The sequence below is a fragment of the Procambarus clarkii genome, chromosome 63, assembly GCF_040958095.1.
Source record: "Procambarus clarkii isolate CNS0578487 chromosome 63, FALCON_Pclarkii_2.0, whole genome shotgun sequence".
Taxonomy (NCBI): Eukaryota; Metazoa; Arthropoda; class Malacostraca; order Decapoda; family Cambaridae; genus Procambarus; species Procambarus clarkii.
The window spans coordinates 10,358,229-10,379,880 of NC_091212.1; the positions used below are offsets into that span (position 1 = coordinate 10,358,229).

The 21,652-nt window shown below is 39.0% G+C and overlaps 1 protein-coding gene across 3 annotated transcripts; it reads left to right on the plus strand.

Annotated features, from left to right (window-relative positions):
* The first annotated feature begins 435 nt into the window (after positions 1-435).
* On the plus strand, positions 436-20,447 carry LOC123769534 (Yip1d-interacting factor 1). 3 transcript variants are annotated; one of them, XM_069308698.1, is made up of 5 exons: positions 436-560; positions 13,389-13,571; positions 14,665-14,774; positions 16,264-16,446; positions 17,766-17,924. In XM_069308698.1, exons 2-5 carry the CDS (start codon positions 13,463-13,465, stop codon positions 17,904-17,906), a joined length of 543 nt encoding a protein of 180 aa, XP_069164799.1. In that variant the 5' UTR covers positions 436-560; positions 13,389-13,462; the 3' UTR covers positions 17,907-17,924. The 3 variants fall into 3 exon arrangements, with proteins under 3 accessions (XP_069164799.1, XP_069164798.1, XP_069164800.1); XM_069308697.1 differs by having other exon boundaries at positions 476-632; positions 17,766-20,447; XM_069308699.1 differs by having other exon boundaries at positions 483-638.
* Positions 20,448-21,652: the final 1,205 nt, after the last annotated feature.

Here is a 21,652-nt window from a genome sequence, read left to right on the forward strand (position 1 = left end):
TTTATATCTGTTTACTACTGCTTGATACGGCCTAGTATCATCCTGTCTGCCATCCCCACTGTCACACTCTCCAGGCCCAGTACAGGATCTTCCATCACCTAGGCAGACCGCCTCAGCCATTTCCTCGATACACAAAGGCACTGTATCACTGCAACAGTCGAGAACAAATTCACAACATCTAGCTGCAGCAGCCACGTGCAAACACGAAGATGCGGAGCAACACGTCCTCCTCGCATCATGCAGCAGACCGCACTAAAAATTATTGTCTTGATTAGCTTGTTGAGAGGTCTTGACCGCCATTCAAATATGGCGCGTTTTCACCGCCGGAATTTTAATGAGTTTCGCAGACATATAAATTATTGTGTAAAGAACACGTATTGATAATAGAAAGATGTTTCAATTAATTTAGATTAAATTGTATATGCTATTTAAATTGTATTTTTTCTCAATCTTAAATTTAATGAAAGTGTTCATTTGATTGTTTTTCTGGTGGCGTGAGTGTTGGCAGACGGCTGGAGACTGTCAACATCAGCTGGCTGTGTCATCTTTTCCTCTACTGTGTGAGTTACGGCAGTTTGTGGGGGTTTCGGTGTTGGACAATATGGACTACTCGATTACTGGAGGGAGGCAGCGTAAGTGTACGTAGATTGAGACGCATGATTGTTGCAGCTGGCCCCTCCCTGCACACCCACTAACCTCTCCCTCTTCTCTCTCTCTCTCACCCTCCTCTCTCTCTCTCTTCTGTCTTTCGTCAAGTATAACGCCACCACCAGTTGCCACTCACCGGGCTCTATACACTATTCCTTTCCTCTGTCCCAAATCCTTATCCTGATCTCTTCCAAGTGCTTTATAGTCGTAATGACTTGGTGCTTTCCCTGATAATTTCCTCCCTCCCCACAGGTATATTCCTTCCTTCCCCACAGGTATAGTCCTTTCCTCCCCACAGGTATATTCCTTCCCTCCCCACAAGCATATTCCTTCCCTCCCCACAGGCATATTCCTTCCCTCCCCACAGGTATAGTCCTTTCCCTCCCCACAGGTATATTCCTTCCCCTCCCCACAGGCATATTCCTTTCCCTCCCCACAGGTATATTCCTTCCCTCCCCACAGGCATATTCCTTCCCTCCCCACAGGTATAGTCCTTTCCTCCCCACAGGCATATTCCTTCCCTCCCCACAGGTATATTTCTTCCCTCCCCACAGGTATATTCCTTCCCCTCCCCACAGGCATATTCCTTTCCCTCCCCACAGGTATATTCCTTCCCCTCCCCACAGGCATATTCCTTTCCCTCCCTACAGGTATATTCCTTCCCCTCCCCACAGGTATATTCCTTCCCCTCCCCACAGGCATATTCCTTTCCCTCCCTACAGGTATATTCCTTTCCCTCCCCACAGGTATATTCCTTCCCCTCCCCACAGGCATATTCCTTTCCCTCCCCACAGGTATATTCCTTCCCCTCCCCACAGGTATATTCCTTTCCCTCCCCACAGGTATATTCCTTCCCCTCCCCACAGGTATATTCCTTCCCCTCCCCACAGGTATATTCCTTCCCCTCCCCACAGGTATATTCCTTCCCCTCCCCACAGGTATATTCCTTCCCCTCCCCACAGGTATATTCCTTCCCCTCCCCACAGGTATATTCCTTCCCCTCCCCACAGGTATATTCCTTCCCCTCCCCACAGGTATATTCCTTTCCCTCCCCACAGGTATATTCCTTCCCCACCCCACAGGTATATTCCTTCCCCACCCCACAGGTATATTCCTTCCCCACCCCACAGGTATATTCCTTTCCCTCCCCACAGGTATATTCCTTTCCCTCCCCACAGGTATATTCCTTTCCCTCCCCACAGGTATATTCCTTTCCCTCCCCACAGGTATATTCCTTTCCCTCCCCACAGGTATATTCCTTTCCCTCCCCACAGGTATATTCCTTTCCCTCCCCACAGGTATATTCCTTTCCCTCCCCACAGGTATATTCCTTTCCCTCCCCACAGGTATATTCCTTCCGCTCCCCACAGGTATATTCCTTCCGCTCCCCACAGGTATATTCCTTCCGCTCCCCACAGGTATATTCCTTCCGCTCCCCACAGGTATATTCCTTCCCCTCCCCACAGGTATATTCCTTCCCCTCCCCACAGGTATATTCCTTCCCCTCCCCACAGGTATATTCCTTTCCCTCCCCACAGGTATATTCCTTTCCCTCCCCACAGGTATATTCCTTTCCCTCCCCACAGGTATATTCCTTTCCCTCCCCACAGGTATATTCCTTTCCCTCCCCACAGGTATATTCCTTCCCCTCCCCACAGGTACATTCCTTCCCCTCCCCACAGGTACATTCCTTCCCCTCCCCACAGGTACATTCCTTCCCCTCCCCACAGGTACATTCCTTCCCCTCCCCACAGGTACATTCCTTCCCCTCCCCACAGGTACATTCCTTCCCCTCCCCACAGGTATATTCCTTCCAGCATATTAGCAGCTCCACGAATTACCCAAATGAAAATGCAATTTCTCTAAAGATTCTACCCGGTTTTACACTTGATTTATCTAATAGTCGTACTCCCAGGGCTATAGAGTGGGTACATGAAACCTTTGACTATTACTGACTCCTCAGTTTGTATATCAGTATATGAAATAATGAATACAGTATACTAATTATTTATATCATATATTGATTGAAAGCACACCTGCAAGGCACCTCATCACTGCCAGCGTGAATCATCAGGCTACTTGTGGAACTCTAGCCTGTTAAAGTTAGGGACCAAAGGCTATAGCTATGCCATTCTGGCTTTTTTTTTTTTTAATTTTACGTATTGAAGAAATTGCCAAGATTTAGTAACCTTTAAAATTGAAACAAAAGACAAACTTAGAAAATTAAAACATTGAGGTTATTTTTTAATCAAAAAGGCTATGAAATACAAAGTAATTGGATATAAAACAAAAGAACTATAATAGAAAGAAAGGAACATCTTTCTCTACCAGTTGCCTTCTTTTTCCAGATTAAAATTATACAAAATTATGAAATGTATAATATAATTTCAGAATATATAATATATAGGGTTTCAGTAGTACAGTCGGGTTCGTTCTTCCCTTTCAATCGAGAATTCCAGGTTCAAATCTCAGGCGGGACAGATGTAGTTAGGTGAGTTTCCTATCAACCTAATGCAACTGTTCACCTAAAAGTAAATAGGTCTCTAGCAGATGTTAGGTTGTTGAAGAATTGCATCCTGGGGAGGGTACGTAATTTGACCCGAGGGAAGGGAGGGAACCTTCATATAAACCTTACATGTGCTGCATGTATAAACTGGCTGCCTGTACCCCCGACACAATGAATTATCATTAATTATTTTATCTTGAAAATATAACCTAAAATAATAGGTTCATCAGAAGATTTTTTATTTATTTATATATACAGGAGTTATTACATTTTTGTAAAGGCACTAGCAGGTCCTTAATCCTAATTTTCCCTGGAATACGACCCGCCAAATTGTTTAACAACCAGGTTCCCATTCGCTGCTGGGTGAACAGAGGCTACAGTTAAGGATTGACTCCCAGTCAACCCTCCCCAGCCAGGATACGAACTCAGGCCAAAGTGCTAGTGAAGCGCTGGGCGAGTGCTTTACCACTACGCCACGGCGACTGTGAAATAGGAAATTTTTGCATTTATATTACAATTTAAATGTATTAGTACAATAGTTGGTCAATTTTTACCGACTGACTGCAGTAACCCAAGAATTGCTTTCGACTCGGACCCCACAACTCCACATTCCTGAATTCTTCCTAAGGATTGTTATTTTTATTTTTGCTTGAGAGCCGCCATCTATCTAGTGGGGACTGGAAGATGGCCGTGTGTCAAATAACACTTTTAATACCACCGTTTTTGCCTTTACAGATTTGGCATTTTAAGAGATTGCATGAGTTTAGTGCTCTACATCTGTGGCATGTCCCACATTGAAGCTTGGTGAGCTTGAAGCTACTACTTTGTGTGTGTGTGTTGTGCTCGACCTTGTCAAATGGTCTGAATGAACACCATGCAAGTTTTGATGACCTAAGCCCCTTTTGTGTCACATTTGAAGTTTTGTTGTGTGGTCTTTTGCTTTTCCCAGTATGTTGTTTGACTTTGTTCTGAGATAATTTTCTTCACTGCTGACATTTTTCCAGCTCAATAATCTCGGTGAAATCACCGTACTTGGATACTGACTATGCCAGTAGAGTTTGAGGTCAAGTTGCCTCTTTACAACTTGCTACAAACCAAATGTGGCCATAATAAATTAATTTTTTTTACCCATGTCCAAATATTTAAAAAAAAATGGTTGAATTGCAGGAGCGACTTGACCTGAAACCAGCACCGTGTCTATTATTGGAATGTAGATTATATTACGGTAGGAATATTTATATATTTTGCCTTGCAATATAACTACCCAACATAAGATAAGGGACTTGTATAAGAGTCCCGGTATTACAGATAGGTTCATTCTCGACACACAATATTGAATTGTGGGTTCGAATCCCAAGTGGGACAGAAATGGTTGGGCACGTTTTGTCACCAAATGCCTTTATTCACCTAGCAGTAAGTAGGTACTCGGGAGTTAGCCAGCTTGTTTTGGGGGGGGGGGGTTGCTTCCTGGTGGGCAGGTCAGTAATTCAACCTTGGGGAAGGGGGGGTAAACCCTGATATAAGCCTAACGAGTATGAATACACTCTGGCTTCCTGTCCCCCAACACATTGAATTATTATTATTATTATTATATAAAAATTGTTGAAATGGTGGAAATAAGCTAATGAAGCTCTGTGCTCTTAAATACAGAACCATGGATGCTCGAGAGTTGTTTAGATTTCAACCCATCAGAGCCTGTGCTATTTAGATATCCTACAAGTCAATGATACACTACACTATTTAAATATAGGTCCATGGGACAATGTGCTATATGAGTAGAGACCCATGGGACAATGTGCTATATGAGTAGAGACCCATGGGACAATGTACTATATGAGTAGAGACCCATGGGACAATGTGCTATATGAGTAGAGACCCATGGGACAATGTGCTATATGAGTAGAGACCCATGGGACAATGTGCTATATGAGTAGAGACCCATGGGACAATGTGCTATATGAGTAGAGACCCATGGGACAATGTGCTATATGAGTAGAGACCCATGGGACAATGTACTATATGAGTAGAGACCCATGGGACAATGTGCTATATGAGTAGAGACCCATGGGACAATGTACTATATGAGTAGAGACCCATGGGACAATGTACTATATGAGTAGAGACCCATGGGACAATGTACTATATGAGTAGAGACCCATGGGACAATGTACTATATGAGTAGAGACCCATGGGACAATGTGCTATATGAGTAGAGACCCATGGGACAATGTACTATATGAGTAGAGACCCATGGGACAATGTACTATATGAGTTAGAGACCCATGGGACAATGTACTATATGAGTACAGACCCATGGGACAATGTGCTATATGAGTAGAGACCCATGGGACAATGTACTATATGAGTAGAGACCCATGGGACAATGTGCTATATGAGTAGAGACCCATGGGATGGTTTGGTTTGCTATTGGCTTTGGTCCCCACAGCTGCAGTTGTGGTCTACCACAAGAGCTTGCTGACTAACTTGACAAGAAAGATGGCAAATTAGGCTCGTAAGTACAGTACTGCCATATTTGGATACATGCCCATGGGGTACTTTGCTATTTTCACGCAGGTCCATGAATTACATTACTATTTGGACACAGGACCAAGGAGGGCTATTGATTACAGGCCCATGAGTTTCTGTGGTATTAAGATACATTCCTGACTCTTGGGTGCTGCTCTGTTTGGAATTGAATACAAAATATTATATAAGATTAAATATTATATATTTTTTATTTATATATACAAGAGTTCTTACTTTCTTGTACAGCCACTAGCACGCATAGCATTTCAGGCAGGTCCTTAATCCTAATTTTCCCCGGAACATGACCCGCCAAATCGTTTATCAACCAGGTACCCATTCACTGCCGAGTGAACAGAAGCTACAGTTAAGGATTGGTGCCCAGTCAATCCTCCCAGGCCAGGATACAAACCCAGCTCAAAGCGCTCGCAAAGCGCCAGGCGAGTGTCTTATCACAACAACATGCTGACTGGCATATTTGCATTTAGCGTAAAAGTCGCACTAAAGCGGAACCGGTTTGTAATTAATGGTAGAGCACTAGGCCTATAGTATTAATATCCATTCATATTTCAGTATTTTGTGATAAAGAGTTTTAAATTTCTAGTAGTTTTACGATGTACACAACTTCTATGATTCATATCAACTGACCGCTGACCTGACCTGGGGCCTGACTACTGAGTGGACAGCTCTCGGGGTTCGTAGTCTTTAGGCTCCAGGTTCGATCCCCGGCAGAGGCAGAAACAAATGGGTGGAGTGAGTTTCTTTCACCCTGATGTGCCTGTTCACCTAGCAGTAAATAGGTACCTGGGAGTTACAGCTGCTACGAGCTGTTTCCTGGGGATGTATGTGTGTGTGTGTGTGTGTGTGTGTGTGTGTGTGTGTGTGTGTGTGTGTGTGTGTGTGTGTGTGTGTGTGTGTGTGTGTGTGTGTGTGTGTAATTACCTAAGTGTAGTTACAGGATGAGAGCTACGCTCGTGGTGTCCCGTCTACCCAGCACTCTTTGTCGTATAACGCTTTGAAGCTACTGATGGTTTTGGCCTCCACCACCTCCTCACCTAACTTGTTCCAACAGTCTACCACTCTGTTTACAAAAGAGAATTTTCTTATTTCTCTGGCAGCTTTGTTTTGTCAGTTTAAATCTATGACCTCTTGTTCTTGAAGTTCCGGGTCTCAGGAATTCTTCCCTATCAATTTTATCGATTCCTGTTACTATTTTGTATGTAGTGATCATATCACCTCTGTTTCTTCTATCTTCTAGTTTGTGCATATTTAATGCCTCGAACTTCTCCTCGTAGCTCTTGTCCTTCAGTTCTGGGAGCCACTTGGTGGCATGTCTGCACCTTTTCCAGTTTGTTTATGTGCTTCTTAAGATATGGGCACCATACAACCGCTGCATATTCCAGCTTTGGTCTAACAAAAGTCGTGAACAATTTTTTTAGTATTTCATCATCCACGTATTTAAAAGCAATTCTGAAGTTAGAAAGTGTAGCATAGGCTCCTCACACAATGTTCTTAATGTGGTTCTCAGGTGACAGTTTTCTATCTAGAACCACCTCTAGATCCCTTTCTTTGTTAGAATTCTTTAAAGATTTCTCACATAATTTATAGGTTGTGTGGGGTCTATGTTCTCCTATTCCACATTCCATAACATGGCATTTATTCACATTAAATTCCATTTGCCAAGTGGTGCTCCATATACTTATTTTGTCCAGGTCTTCTTGAAGGGCATGACAATCTTCTAGGTTTCTTATCTTCCCTATTATCTTAGCATCATCAGCAAACATGTTCATGTAATTCTGTACTCCATCTGGTAGATCATTTATGTAGACAATGAACATTACCGTGCAAGAACTGAACCTTGTGGTACTCCACTTGTGACATTCCTCCAGTTCGATACATTGCCTCTGATTACGACCCTCATTTTTCTATCAGTTAGGAAATTTTTCAACCATGTGTGTGTGTATGTGAAAATTAGGATTAAGGACTTGCCCGAAACGCTATGCGTTTTAGTGGCTGTACAAGAATGTAAGAACTCTTATATATATAAATAATTAAAACTAATTAATTCAATTAAATTAATTAAAAATGAATTGAATTAAATTAACTATACTTCTTTTTGTAGTAAAGTGCCTGTTGGCAAATGGTGTTATGTACAGTAAAAGTGAAATTGTACATAGGACCATTTGTCAACAGTTTTTAAAACCTATCTTACCTAACCTAATCCAACCGAGTCTAATGCAGCCTAACTAAGCTAATACTGTACCGGCTAAACTTGGTACTCCAAATCATATGAGTAGAACCCTCATTTGAGTTAGCTAAACATTTAAGTTGGCTGAATTACTTACCAGGAATGTCCAAAATTGAACATTGCTATTTTTTGGTACCATAACCTGGTTACGTCTGCCTTTTATCCATACACTCCCACTATTTACCCATGCATTCCTGCAGTTTACCCACCCATTCCTGTTTATCCTTGTATTTTCATCATTTACCTGTGCTTTCCAGCAGTTTACCTGCTTACTCCCAATGTTTATTCAAAACAATGAGCACAAATTTATTCTGATTACCTGAAGATTCTGGTTACCAAGCCCAAGCTCTTAAGGTACAAGCTAAACTAATGATATACTGTAGTGTATACAGTTGTGACTCTGAAAACGAACTTTGTTGAATCTTCTTGCACACCATCTGACCATATACAGGCGATGAGTCACAATAATGTGGCCAAAGTATGATGACCAGACCACACACTAGAAGGTGAAGGGACGACGACGTTTCGGTCCGTCCTGGACCATTCTCAAGTTGACTTGAGAATGGTCCAGGACGGACTGAAACGTCGTCGTCCCTTCACCTTCTAGTGTGTGGTATGGTCAACATCTGACCATATTATTCCTTTCATGCCTTTTCTGATGTGACTTCTAGTTCTGCTTTTTTTTTTTTTTAATCAAACTCTTCCCTGCTTGTTTTCTCGTATCTTTTTACAAATTTGTGTGGTTATCATGTCGTAGCTTTTCTTCCAACAAGGGAATGGTCAGAGCTTTTAGTCTTTTTTCATAGATCATATATCTGTAATTCATTTAATTGTAAACCTTCAATCTATTGACATTTTTGTAATACCGTAGTTTTAACTCTTCAAGTGCAGGCATCGTACCACATCTGGCTTCACCAGTTTATATCTGACTTTGTAAGTACAAGTACTGTAATTTATTTAACACATGTGTATCCATCCACATATGTAAACCTGTAAAAGCAATTTTAAAATTTGCCAAAATTGCAGTGCTAGACTCATTTTAGTGTGTGCTTAGTTGTGATAATTTATCATTCATGATTAGGCCCTGTTGTTTATCTAATTTGCTGAGATTTCAGTCAGTCTGCAGGCCTTGGTGCATATACCCACTTTTCCCATTTCCATTATCATTTGCATCATTTACTTATGGAATCCAAATTTAACTGAAAAATCTTGTTTATTCTAATTAAAGTACAATAATGAATATGTTCATATAATTACAGTACTGAGGTTCTCCATAAAATAAAACTAGGGGGGGGGAGTACTCTCCAGCATGCATAGTTCAGAAAAACAAGTGACTTGTGAAGGAAATTAGATACCCCTGGGTAAACAAAAATTATTGCCATGGATAAATACCTTGACTGTGAGGTGCCTGACTGCCACCCAATGGCAGTCCAGGTACCTGCTTGATGGGGGTTCTGGAAGTTCTTCTACTCCCCAAGCCCGGCAAGAGGCCAGGCTTGACTTGTGAGAGCTTGGTCCAAAACAGGCTGTTGCTTGTCGCTGCCTGCAGGCCCACATATCCACCACAGCCCGGTTGGTCCGGTACTCCTTGAAGAAAACTATCTAGTTTTCTCTTGAACATGTCCACGGTTGTTCCGGCAATATTTCTTATACTTGCTGGGAGGATGTTGAACAACCATGGACCTCTGATGTTTATACAGTGTTCTCTGATCTATGGCACCCCTGCTCTTCACTGGTTCTGTTCTGCATTTTCTTCCATATCGTTCACTCCAGTATGTTGTTATTTTACTGTGTAGATTTGGTACCTGGCCCTCTAGTATCACCTGAGGTCTGAGCCAGCTTGCCCCTTTGCTTCTCAGCTTGGTGTAGCCCATCCAACACCTATAGCCTCTGCTTGGCCCAACATTGACTCCTTGCCTTCAGCTGAATGGTGTTCACTTTCCTTAAAACATTACATTCTGCTGACAACAATTGCTTTGTTTTTGTTTATGGTTCATAATTGTGTTCATTGTACCTATATTGTGTGCCCTAACATTTGATTTCCCTTCAACCTTAGCCAGGGTGAGGTTGGCTTCCCTTCCATGAGGTTGGCTTCCATTTACCTATACCCTACCAGACATACCTGCCTTGAGGGGAGGTTTGCATGCTTCCTCCTCTACAAGCCGACTACTCTGGAGTGAATTTACATCTGGGCAGTGCATAAGACGTATTTCCTCCCCCCCCCTCCTTGAGAAAACAAAATTGAGACATTCTGCAGTTGTGCATGCTGGCCCTTCTCTAGTGGGTGTCAAGTGAGCGCTTTTGCATTTTAATAAAGAAAGGGCATGCTTGGGTGGCATATACAAATTTCATTTTCTTTGCTGTTTGCATCCATCTTCACCGAAAGTTCTAGGTTGGAGTTCAGTGTTTGCTTCGCCAAGACCCTATCATCTGACCGATACATCTGCCTGTTTGTGTGATGCTAAGGTGGCTAGTCCTTCATCCCTATGGGGTTTATTGTCTGGTACTTGTTTTTTGGCTGGATTATTCTGGCTTTATCATTTAAGTCCTTAACTGTGGTTTGCAGTTTATCAGGGTGGGCGGTGGGCTTGTGTGTATATAGACCATGATCACAATTTTTGTTGCCATCATCATGTAGCCTGCTGGGTGCCAGGGTCATTTTTTTCTGTGGATGTGTGTGTGTGGCATTTTTCAGCACTAGACTTAACTGAGTTGCCTTCTTGTGTAGACTATTGGGCAGAGGCCACCTTGTGTGACTGGGCTTTCTGCTGTAGGCTTTTCCAGCCCATGTACAGTGGGTTGGGTGGATGCTGTTTTTTTCTAAATGTGCACAAGCAGCACACGAGACACTGCTCTCATCTGTCATGTTAGGGATTCTGGTCATCCTATTGATTGGTCTTCTGAAATAATCTTTCCTACCTCTACTCTTCACAGATGCCATCTTGTTGAATTAGCTCTGATACACAACCTACCCAACATGAAACTTAGTCCTGGCTTTGTTGCTGTTGATTCTTCCCTTTCACAGTACACACTCAAGTGTTTTAAAGTTTCTAACAAATGTGACCTAACATAAGCCGACCCCATCCTTTTTTCTCTTTGTTTTCTTTCTCTTCTTTTTCTTATGTTCCCATTCTTAATTCTATTTTTATCCCCTAACACCCTTTATTACACCTTTTCCTTCCGTACCTTTCGCTGTGCTCTTACTGTCCTCTAAGGCTTCCTCCTCTTCTCACCTCATGCCTTACTTATACCCGTGCCTCCCGTGTCTCATCACAATCAACTTGATAATGGTTCAGGACTGACCAAAACGTCGTTGTCTTTTCGTCTTCTAGTGTATGGATTGTTCAACAATGTAGTTATGATGTTCGCAGCATGAGGCAGTCAGTCACAGCACTTGGACAGTTTCCTGCCTCTATGCATCATGAAATGCCCTCATTTACCATTACAATATAACCTTGTGAAAATTTATTTACATTTAGGATTTAGTGACAGGAATGTGACAGTAGCAGTTCTATAGCTAATCTTTATAATGTGTGTAGTACTGAAAGCATTTTCTTGCATCAAGTGACGTCTGTTAAGAGTACTCTGCTCATATCTTGTAGCTGTGTTGTTTTGATTTCATAACCACACTCACCAGAAGTGATTATTGGTTCATTGTGGTACATAAAAATGTTAATATTATGTCTGCATATAGTGTAATAACTGTAGAAACTGTACGTTTTATTGCTCATAGAATATAATACTTGAACTTGTATTACTATATGACATGAATACTGTATCTGCAAGTACTAATATTCTACACATTCTTTAATACAAGTATTATTGACAGCCCAATGCATCATTACATATGAGAAGACCATGGTAAAAGCATTTACGATATGAAGTAAATTCGATATATTTAATGTGTGCTGTTACAACTTGATGTAAACAATGTAGGACTAGGTTGATCCCTGATAACCAGGTATAAAGTTATTACACTCACCAGAAATGCTTAGTAGTTCATAAAATGTAGATAGCTATATATACATATACTGTATAATACAGTGTATACAGAAGATCCTCGGTTAACGAATTTAATCCGTTCCGGCACTGAGCTCGTCATGTGAAACGAATTTCCCCATTTAAAATAATGGAAATAAAATTTATCTGTTCCACCACTGAAAAACACCAATATGAAATTCACTTGTTTATATTTTTTCATAGAAAATGGAGCAGCCTACCTGACATTCACTAAACAAACCTTTTTTACTTTTTTTTTTAAATTTGTTCTAAAAAAATCAATTCTTTGCAATATTGCAGCAGTCACCCCTTTACATCCCAGCATCATTAGCATCTTTTAACAATTTTGTATTGGTTTGCATCGTTGGAGGCGTCCGAGAATTTGCGAGAACCAGTTGGAACGTTAGGAAGTACCACATGGTATTCTCGTTACCCGAGCAAAAGCCTGTCAATCGAGACAAATTTTCTGCGAGTGGCTCGCTTGTTACCTGAAATGCTCGTAGATGGAACCACTCATCACCCAATGTTCCTCTGTATATGGTGTAATAACATCAAAAACAGTGTTTTATTGTTCTAAACATATACAGTATGGTGCATATCTTAGTCTCACTTATATTGTTGAGCATAGTGATATTCCACACATTTGATTATATAAATTTCTCAAATTACACACTGTTGAATAACATTACGGCAATAAAAAAGAAAAAAATTCAGACTTAAATTGTGTAAAATTATTTTTTGCGGCAATTCCCGGCACATGGAGCTGCTGGTGCGTGTTCCTGGCTGAATATTGTACTCATTCAATGCCCATGAATTGCTCAACTTCTCTGCTCTGTCTTGGCCAAAATATGTCTCGTACAATTTTTCTTTTTTCCGCGATCGGGTAACGCATTTTAACAATACCAGTATTAGAAGGAAGGAAGGAAACTATCAGAGAAAAGCGCCACGCCATTACGACTATATAGCACTGGGAATGGGTCAGGATAAGGATTTGGGATGGGACGGGGGGAAAGGAATGGTGCTAAACCACTTGGACGGTCGGGGATTGAACGCCGACCTGCATGAAGCGAGACCGTCGCTCTACCGACCAACCCAAGTGGTTGGACTACCAGTATTAGAAGGAAAACAAATTTAGGGGGGGGATAGTTTTTTTGTATGCTCACTGGGAACATCATATTAAACTATGGTGCAATGCAGAGGTTAAAGAAATGGCAAGTTGTGGGTAAATTTTCTTTAAAATTTAATATTTTTCTGTAAGTGCTTTATCAATTCAGTTGATTTGATGAAACCCTGGTTGGTGGAATATCATTTGAAGTTGCTTTCTCTCAATTTGTTTCTTTACACTGTCATCATTTCTTTCACTTCATTTTTTGTATTGTAGCTCCACTAAGTCACATTGTTTCCTTTCACTCTATTTTTGTAAATGTTCGGTTTGTAAATTTTTGCTGTTTATCTTTATTTTAGGTCGTTCAGTAGAGCAGAATCGTGGCCGGAGAGTATTAGGTGGTGGATTGCCTTCAGAAAAGAGTGTAGGGAACATGTATGAAAACCAGTATGATGCGTATGGGCAGCCTCAACAACAACAACAAGCGCCGCCACAACTCTTTGAAGATACCAGTGGCCAAAATTTTGGCTATGGAAACCAAGGTAAAGTTTTCTTTCTGTACTTTGTGTAATTTTGGATAAAGAAAAATGCTTGGAGATAAAAAAAAAAAGTTCCATTTCTCACTTAAAAAAGAAAGAGCTGTTATACTTTTTAATTGGTTACTACAAGCAAATAAAGTACAGTACACTGATTTGCTGCAAATTATAATTATTGCTATTGCATAATTGTGGCAATTATTGTTCAGATTTCTTATAAAGGAAGTCTAAAATATAAATATTGTATTATATAAAAACTTCTAATTGATTTGAATTTATGTACTTTGATAGATATTACATACTTAGGTTATCAGAATGTGTGCACTCGCTCGATTGTCTGCTTTATTGGATGATATGTAGTTCCTTGACTTCATATCTTAGTCATTACTTGGCCAGCCTTTGATACATACATGTCCAGTACGTGTGTACAAGTGACAGTTGCGTGAAAATAATAGTGTAATAGTGTAATTACCTAAGTGCAATTACTGTATCTAAGTGTAGTTACAGGATGAGAGCTACAATTGTGGTGTCCCGTCTTCCCAGTACACTTATAACGCTTTGACACTACAGATGGTTTTGGCCTCCACCATCTTCTTGCTTAGCTTGTTCCAACCATCCTCCACTGTTTGCAAAAGAAAACTTTCTAATTGTCTAAGGAAATGTGCTCAAGGAGAAAAGCAGTATCCCTTAATAAAATAGAATCAGGTTGAAGAATATGTGAAATAAATTAAGAATATGGCTGTATCTAAGGTCAGATTCATATTGTCTGCATGACAGACAACAAGGTTACATTTTATAGAAAATGTTACCAAGATTTAAGTATCAATAGAGGAAGAAAATAGAATCCTTATAAACAGCTAGCTTCTCTACCTTCTGCCCGAAACGCTTTGTGTAATAGTGGCTTTAGGCATTGTATGTACTAGCTCTATCTATAAATCTATCAATTTTTGTAAAACCTCTTGTATGTATGTACTTTACCTGAATAAACATTATTATTATTATTTATTATTATTATTATTTATTATTATTATTATTCTAAACTACGTTATTGTTGTAAAATCAATAACCACAAATTAAAATACTGTATTTATTTTCATAGGTTATGCAGGCATGAACTATGGGTATCCACCTCCAGCACAAGTGGACCAGACTGCAAGTGGGTCCTTTGGTGCTTACACAGGTGGTGTGCCAGGAACACAAATATTTCAGGTAAGTACAGTATTTGTATCCTGTACTATGATAGCTAATTCAGTTTTCCTTGTAATTTTACATGTTTTATTTTAAAAATTATGCATTTGATATATCTTTACCTTTTAGTGATTTGTTTGCCTTCCACTATAGCTAATAAGGGCCATGGATGACTTAATGCAGGTTATTATTCTTGCCTGTGCAGGTTACGTATCAATGTTAGTACGTAACTTGTTCTTGCCTCATAAAAGGGTACACTTGTGCTTTGTGCCTCTTAGTTCACATTGTCAGGGAGAGAAAACCTGTACAGTACTTAGACTTATTGAGGTTCCCCAAAGCCAACTAACGTACTGACCTTTCCCAGGACACAACACAAAACAGTTGCCTAATTCTCGGGTACCTATTTATTGCTAGGAGAACAAAGATGCAGTATCAGGTGAAAGAAAACATGCCCAACCATTTTTTGTCCTGTCTGGGCATCGAACCCAGGACATTGAGTGCTGAGGACATAGACCAGTGTACAGTACAGGATATTACGGGACCTTCCTTAATTCCGACACACACACACACTCTTGAACATTTTACTCCGACCACGCTTCTTGACCAGTGATAGCATCAGTCTGGAAGCCTTTAATGATTGCAGCCTTAGAATAGTGTTTGCAGTAAATCATTGTGATATCCACACCACCACTAATTGTAATTGATCAATTTATGTAAAACCTATTTTCACTAATAGTTGTGACCACTAATATAAAAGCAGTTTAGAAATATTTAGTATTATGTTTACAAAATAATTTATAAATACAGGTATTAATTATTTCTTAAGGATGCTTTTCATAACTTTTTACAAGAAAAAACTTATTACTTGTGGCTTTACCACAAGAATACTTTTCATAATTAACAATTTGAGCAGAAGAAAGGGGCAACCTGAGAAACATATGTGGCTTGAGAAAAGATATGGTAATGAAAATGAGCAATATTTGGGCTGTACAATACCAAGAAGGTTTAGCCATGTTGAGCAAATGGTTGATAATAGGTAAAGAGAAACTAATTTAGTGCGTTTGAGGATATCGAGAGAGGGGCCGACATCGTGATGGGCGGATGTGGTGCGTGTTTGAGGGTGCCGAGATCGAGTATGGGCAGCATGAGAGAGATGGTAGGCAATAGGATGCTGGTATATTACTGCAGGTTAGGAAGGTGGTATAAAGGATGTACAGTGTTTGTATATAGGACAACTCTGAGGGAACCTTATGAAGCATGGGGTGCTGCTTTGGATTATTTACTCTTAAGTGTAGTGGTGCTAGTTTTCCTTGATGCTACATGTAGTATTTAAGCTGTGATTAATGAGTGTCATTTCTAAATGTCTTCAGCTTTCATGGCCAATATTGCTTTCCATTATTTTCTAGGCAGAGCCCCCTACACCTCATGAAACTGGAAATAAAATATTTTGTTCACCTTTATTTTATACATAAGAATTTTGGTTGTTGGTTTATTTATATTTTTCTCACAGGACCCATTGGTAGCCAACATGGCAATGCAGTATGGACAGACTCTAGCTAATCAGGGCCGAGAGTATGTGGATCAAAAATTGCATAAATACGTCAGTATGAGTCAAGTCAAGTATTATTTTGCGGTTGACACCCAGTATGTAATGAAGAAACTCAAACTGCTCTTCTTCCCATTCACACATTCGGTACGTTACAATTACTCCAGTTGCACAATCAATTATTTATCAGTATTCACACTGTTGCTGGCTTTTTGTGTATTTGTTGCCGTCTCTTTATTATCTTGGACAAAATTACTGTTCATCTAAAATAAATCTAATAAAATACAGTACTTTATTTTAAAATATTAATAATTTTTTCTATACAAGTATATCATTGTTGACAATTGAATCATTGTATGCTGTATATTAATTTGATAGTCATGATGGTTAAGGACTTGATCCTGTGAGGTGTGTGGCTCTTGATGATCAGGATTTTACAAATTTTGACCATTCCAATGTATTTTGGCATTTTGTGTGAGTATGTACATGAATGAAATGCATATACAGTATGGCATTTATAAGTGCAAATTAAATGCTGTATATACATTTTAAACAAATTACCATTTGTATTTTTAAGATTCTACTAGAATAGTATAAAAAATCTAGAATGGTTTGGGTTAAACGATTTCCAAATTTTAGATACAGTACATAGTTTTATGCCGGGCTCCATATTTAATACTTTGCACTAAAGTGAATCGCATATGTAGGTACTGTATTTTTTTATATATCTTGCAAATGTGAAGACGAGCATGTCTCTTTCATTTGAGCTATACTCAAGGGTACTTGTGTAGTTTGTTAACATTACTTCTGCTACTGCCATTGTATTGTACAAAAATATATTGCAGGGAATTGTTTGTTTGGGAATACTTGTGTTATGCATTCTGTGCACGGTCAACATATTTCAGTTGCCCATTCTGAGCGAGAATCAAGGTACCGAGACATGGGATTTTTTTATAATTTTCAGACTTTTGCCATAGCTAGGAATTAATTGCAGAGTTACCCATACATCAGTTAGCAATCATAAACAACTCTGGCAAGAAAAAATTGTTAAATGACATAAATAATTAGTGCTTGTTCACATCAGAGGGGGAGAGACTATCAGTGTTGTATAAGGATTTAAGAGATGTTGCCACCGAGAAGTGTCGGAAATGGTGTTTGAGATTACATGTCATGTTTAATTTAACTACATTTTGTGGACTAAGATAATCTTATGTTACAATGGTACAAGATTTTTATTTTTTTGTATTTTTGGGAAAATATGAAATTTGTGTAGAGATTTTTTTTTTCAATAAATACTATTATCGGGTTTGAATTTGCATAATGTGATCAACCGATATCTTGTTGAAATGTCTTGAGCAGTTGTGCTTGAAGCATAGATAATATCTGGAGGGTGTTTATAATTTTCATATACTGTATAGCATTGACCTCAATATGGCACAGCTATATTGAATTCCATATTTACACAGGACTGGAGCGTGCGGTATGAGCAGGACGAACCCGTACAACCACGTCACGAGGTCAATGCCCCTGACTTGTATATCCCCTTGATGGCTGTAGTGACCTACATCTTAGTGGCTGGGCTCTGCTTGGGGCTACAAGAGAGGTGAGCTTTTCTTCTGCATTTAGACGTTCTAAAATGATGAAGGAATACTGTTTTATTGCCTCTACTTTGTGTTGATTTTGCAATAATTTTTTGTTATTTTTAATTAACTTTTTAGTGTACAAGACATTTTGGTGTGAATATTTTATTGTTTGTCACTGTAAGTTAATTTGTTTTTAAACACAAGTTTACAAGATGTAGCTGAACAGGTTATTCTACTTTTGTGAGATTTATCATGTTTTAATTATTTTGAATTGATTCCATAGATTGGGAATATTTTAGAAGGTCCTTTTCCCAAGGACCTTCTGGCTCTTAGTGGATGGCTCTTAATCTACAATATCATTATTTTTGTGATATTCATTTCATTTATAGCAGAATGACTCGTGCCGAATCTTTTATATGAATGGAATGGATAGTAAATAATTCATGCATTCTTTATACCAGTGTTTCATTTGTAATAATTATTTATTCTCTTTTTAGCATGACTTTGTACAATCTCCAATTTTTAGTCTAGGATATGATTTAACATTCATCAGCATAAAATTTACCTGTGCGTCTATTTCATCTTTTGTGCATCTTTTAACCTTTATCTGGTTGGTGGTTGTTGAATTAATGCTAGTGTATTCCTGTTAGAAATAATGAAGTTACACATTTAAAATTGATGCACTGCATTTTATCTGCCAGGTCACTTGCAGAATTGTTTTAAAGCTCGCATAAAGAATTCCTAGACCTTCTATTTGGTTATATTATTCCATTTGTAAATTGTGTTTTAGATAAATCCAAGCTCTTGGTCCAGTCTAATGCTTCTTCACAAGTCTCATTTATTTGTATGTGATGATTAGAGAGCATCTTATCAGTTTGCATCAGTTAAAAGGTTGGCGAAATTTCATTAACAAAAATGTAACTTGTGTACAAGCGAACAGACTCCAAAGAACATGATCCAGTTTTTGCTAACAAGTACTGACTGGTGGGTAATTTTATACTTGGCACACTCATGTCTAACTTTACACAACATAATCCCGGCAGACTTGTGCTCAGCTTTACATCAAGCAATCTGTGCATAGGTATCTGGATTTTTTTTTTTTTATCTATAATGGTTGCCAAATTTTCAAGTGAAAACACCATTATTTTCAGGTGAAAATAATGGTGTACAGCCATTTGTTGAGGATGGAAGGAAACTTGGCTGCTCGTGGAAGGTCAAAAACTGCTTGGGTGCCTCTGTGAAACCCAAATACGCAAACCTCAAATCTGTAATCTATGTTTACAGGAGTGGAATTCTACATGTCAATGTTTGCGGATGATGCAAAATTAATGAGAAGAGTTGTGACAGATGAGGATTGTAGGATCCTCCAAGAGGACTTAAACAGGCTGCAGAGATGGTCAGAGAAATGGTTACTGGAGTTTAACACGAGTAAATGTAAAGTTATGGAAATGGGATCAGGGGATAGGTGACCAAAGGGACAGTACACAATGAAGGGGAACTGTCTACCTGTAATGATTCGAGAAAGAGACCTGGGAGTGGACGTAACACCTAATCTAACTCCTGAGGCACATATAAATAGGATAACGACAGCGGCGTACTCTACACTGGCGAAAATTAGAACTTCATTCAGAAACCTAAGTGAGGAGGCTTTTAGGGCGCTTTACACTGCCTACATGAGACCAGTCTTAGAGTATGCTGCGCCATCATGGAGTCCCCACCTGAAGAAACACATAAGGAAACTGGAGAAGGTTCAGAGGTTTGCGACGAGGCTTGTCCCAGAGTTACGAGGGGTGGGATATGAAGAGCGTCTGAAGGAACTGAACCTTACGGCACTAGAGAAAAGAAGGGAGAGAGGAGATATGATAGGGACATCTAAAATTCTCAGGGGAATTGACAAAGTAGAAATAGATGAAATATTCATTCGTAATTATAACAGAACGAGGGGACATGGGTGGAAACTGGAAATCCAGATGAGTCACAGAGATGTTAGGAAGTTTTCTTTTAGTGTGAGAGTAATGGAAAAATGGAATGCACTTGGGGACAGGTTGTGGAAGCAAACTCTCTTCATAATTTTAAAATTAGGTATGATAGGGAAATGGGACAGGAGTCATTGCTGTAAACAACTGATGGCTGGAAAGGCGGGATCCAAGAGTCAATGCGTGATCCTGCAAGCACAAATAGGCAAATACAAATAGGTGAGTACACACACCTGGTAGCCTGGTGGATAGCGCGCAGGACTCGTAATTCTGTGGCATGGGTTCGATTCCTGCACCAGGCAGAAACAAATGGGCAAAGTTTCTTTCACCCTGAATGCCCCTGTTATCTAGTAGTAAATAGGTACCTGGGAGTTAGTCAGCTGTCACAGGCTGCTTCCTGGGTGTGTGTGTGTGTGTGTGTGTATATACGTGTATGTATGTATGTATGTCCAGATGTACACTAGTATTTACAATGTTTCAGCTCTTTATTTTATACTTCTCAACCTTTTCATCATTTGGCAATCTATGAAACATTCACTAAGGCAGAAATGTGTTAAAGCACATTCAAGATATCCTCTAACCATTGTCCAAATTCCAAACCTCGCTTTATGACTCGAAGTTAAAATCCACAAATTTGGCATAATAGTGACTTTTTTCACGTTTTTCATGTAGTTTGATATTACATATATATATTAATTTTTAACAATATTTCGATACTATTTCATGTAGTATCACGATATGTGATTTGGCCTTCAAATCTCAGAATTTCGCATAATATTGCATTTTAAGCAAGTTTTCTTACATTTTGTTTCGTACTAAAAATCATCGAATTTAGTAATATTTTGACGTTTATCATCCCCCTTTTCTTTAATGTGATATAAACAAAATATCATCGAATTAGGCAATATTTTGCGTTTTTTCAACGTTTTTCTGAATTTCTAGTTTATTGTTATTATTCATGAAATATACGATAAAAATGAGACAAACACATAATTGATTAGATAATAACCATAAGTACTTCATTTTCAATCATCTATTTGTTTCCTCGTTGAAATACTGAGTAAGATATGGAAAACGGGAGGAGTTCGGTTTTTATTGCATATATCGACGTTTCAGCCGGAATAGAGCGGTTTTACGTGTACATCTTCCATCGGTAATATAAACGGAAAATCAGGAACATTTTAGTCAATTCTAATGAAAACACATTGATTTTTATCATTTGTATTGGAAACAACATTGTCATATGTCTTTTCTTGGATCTAAATAATACGAAACCTCGCTTTATGATTTGAAGTTAAAATCCACAAATTTGGCGTAATAGTGACTTTTTCACGTTTTTTATGTACTTTTGATATTACGTAAGTATATTCATTTTTACCAATATTTCGATACTATTTTATGTAGTATCACGATATGTGATTTGGCCTTCATATCTCAGATTCTCGCCTAATATTGCATTTTAAGCAAGTTTTCTTGCATTTTGTTTCGTACTAAAAATCATCGAATTTATTAATATTTTGACGTTTATCATCCCCTTTTTACTTTATGTGATATAAACAAAATATCATCGAATTAGGCAATATTTTGCTGTTTTTCAATGTTTTGTGAATTTCCAGTTTATTGTTATTAATTCATTGAATATACGGGAAAAATGAGACAAACACATAATTGATTAGATAATAACCTTAAATACTTAATTTTCAATCATCTATTTGTTACTCGTTGAAATACTGAGTAAGATATTGAAAAGGGGAGAAGTTCGGTTTTTATTGCATATTTCGACGTTTCAGCCGG

Coding starts and splice junctions, on each gene's coding strand:
- LOC123769534 (XM_069308699.1), top strand. CDS start 602: ATGGACTACTCGATTACTGGAGGGAGGCAGCGTAAGT. Junction 639..13,388: donor TGGAGGGAGGCAGCGTAAGT/GTACGTAGATTG, acceptor TCTTTATTTTAG/GTCGTTCAGTAGAGCAGAAT. Junction 14,775..16,263: donor CAGGAACACAAATATTTCAG/GTAAGTACAGTA, acceptor TTTTTCTCACAG/GACCCATTGGTAGCCAACAT.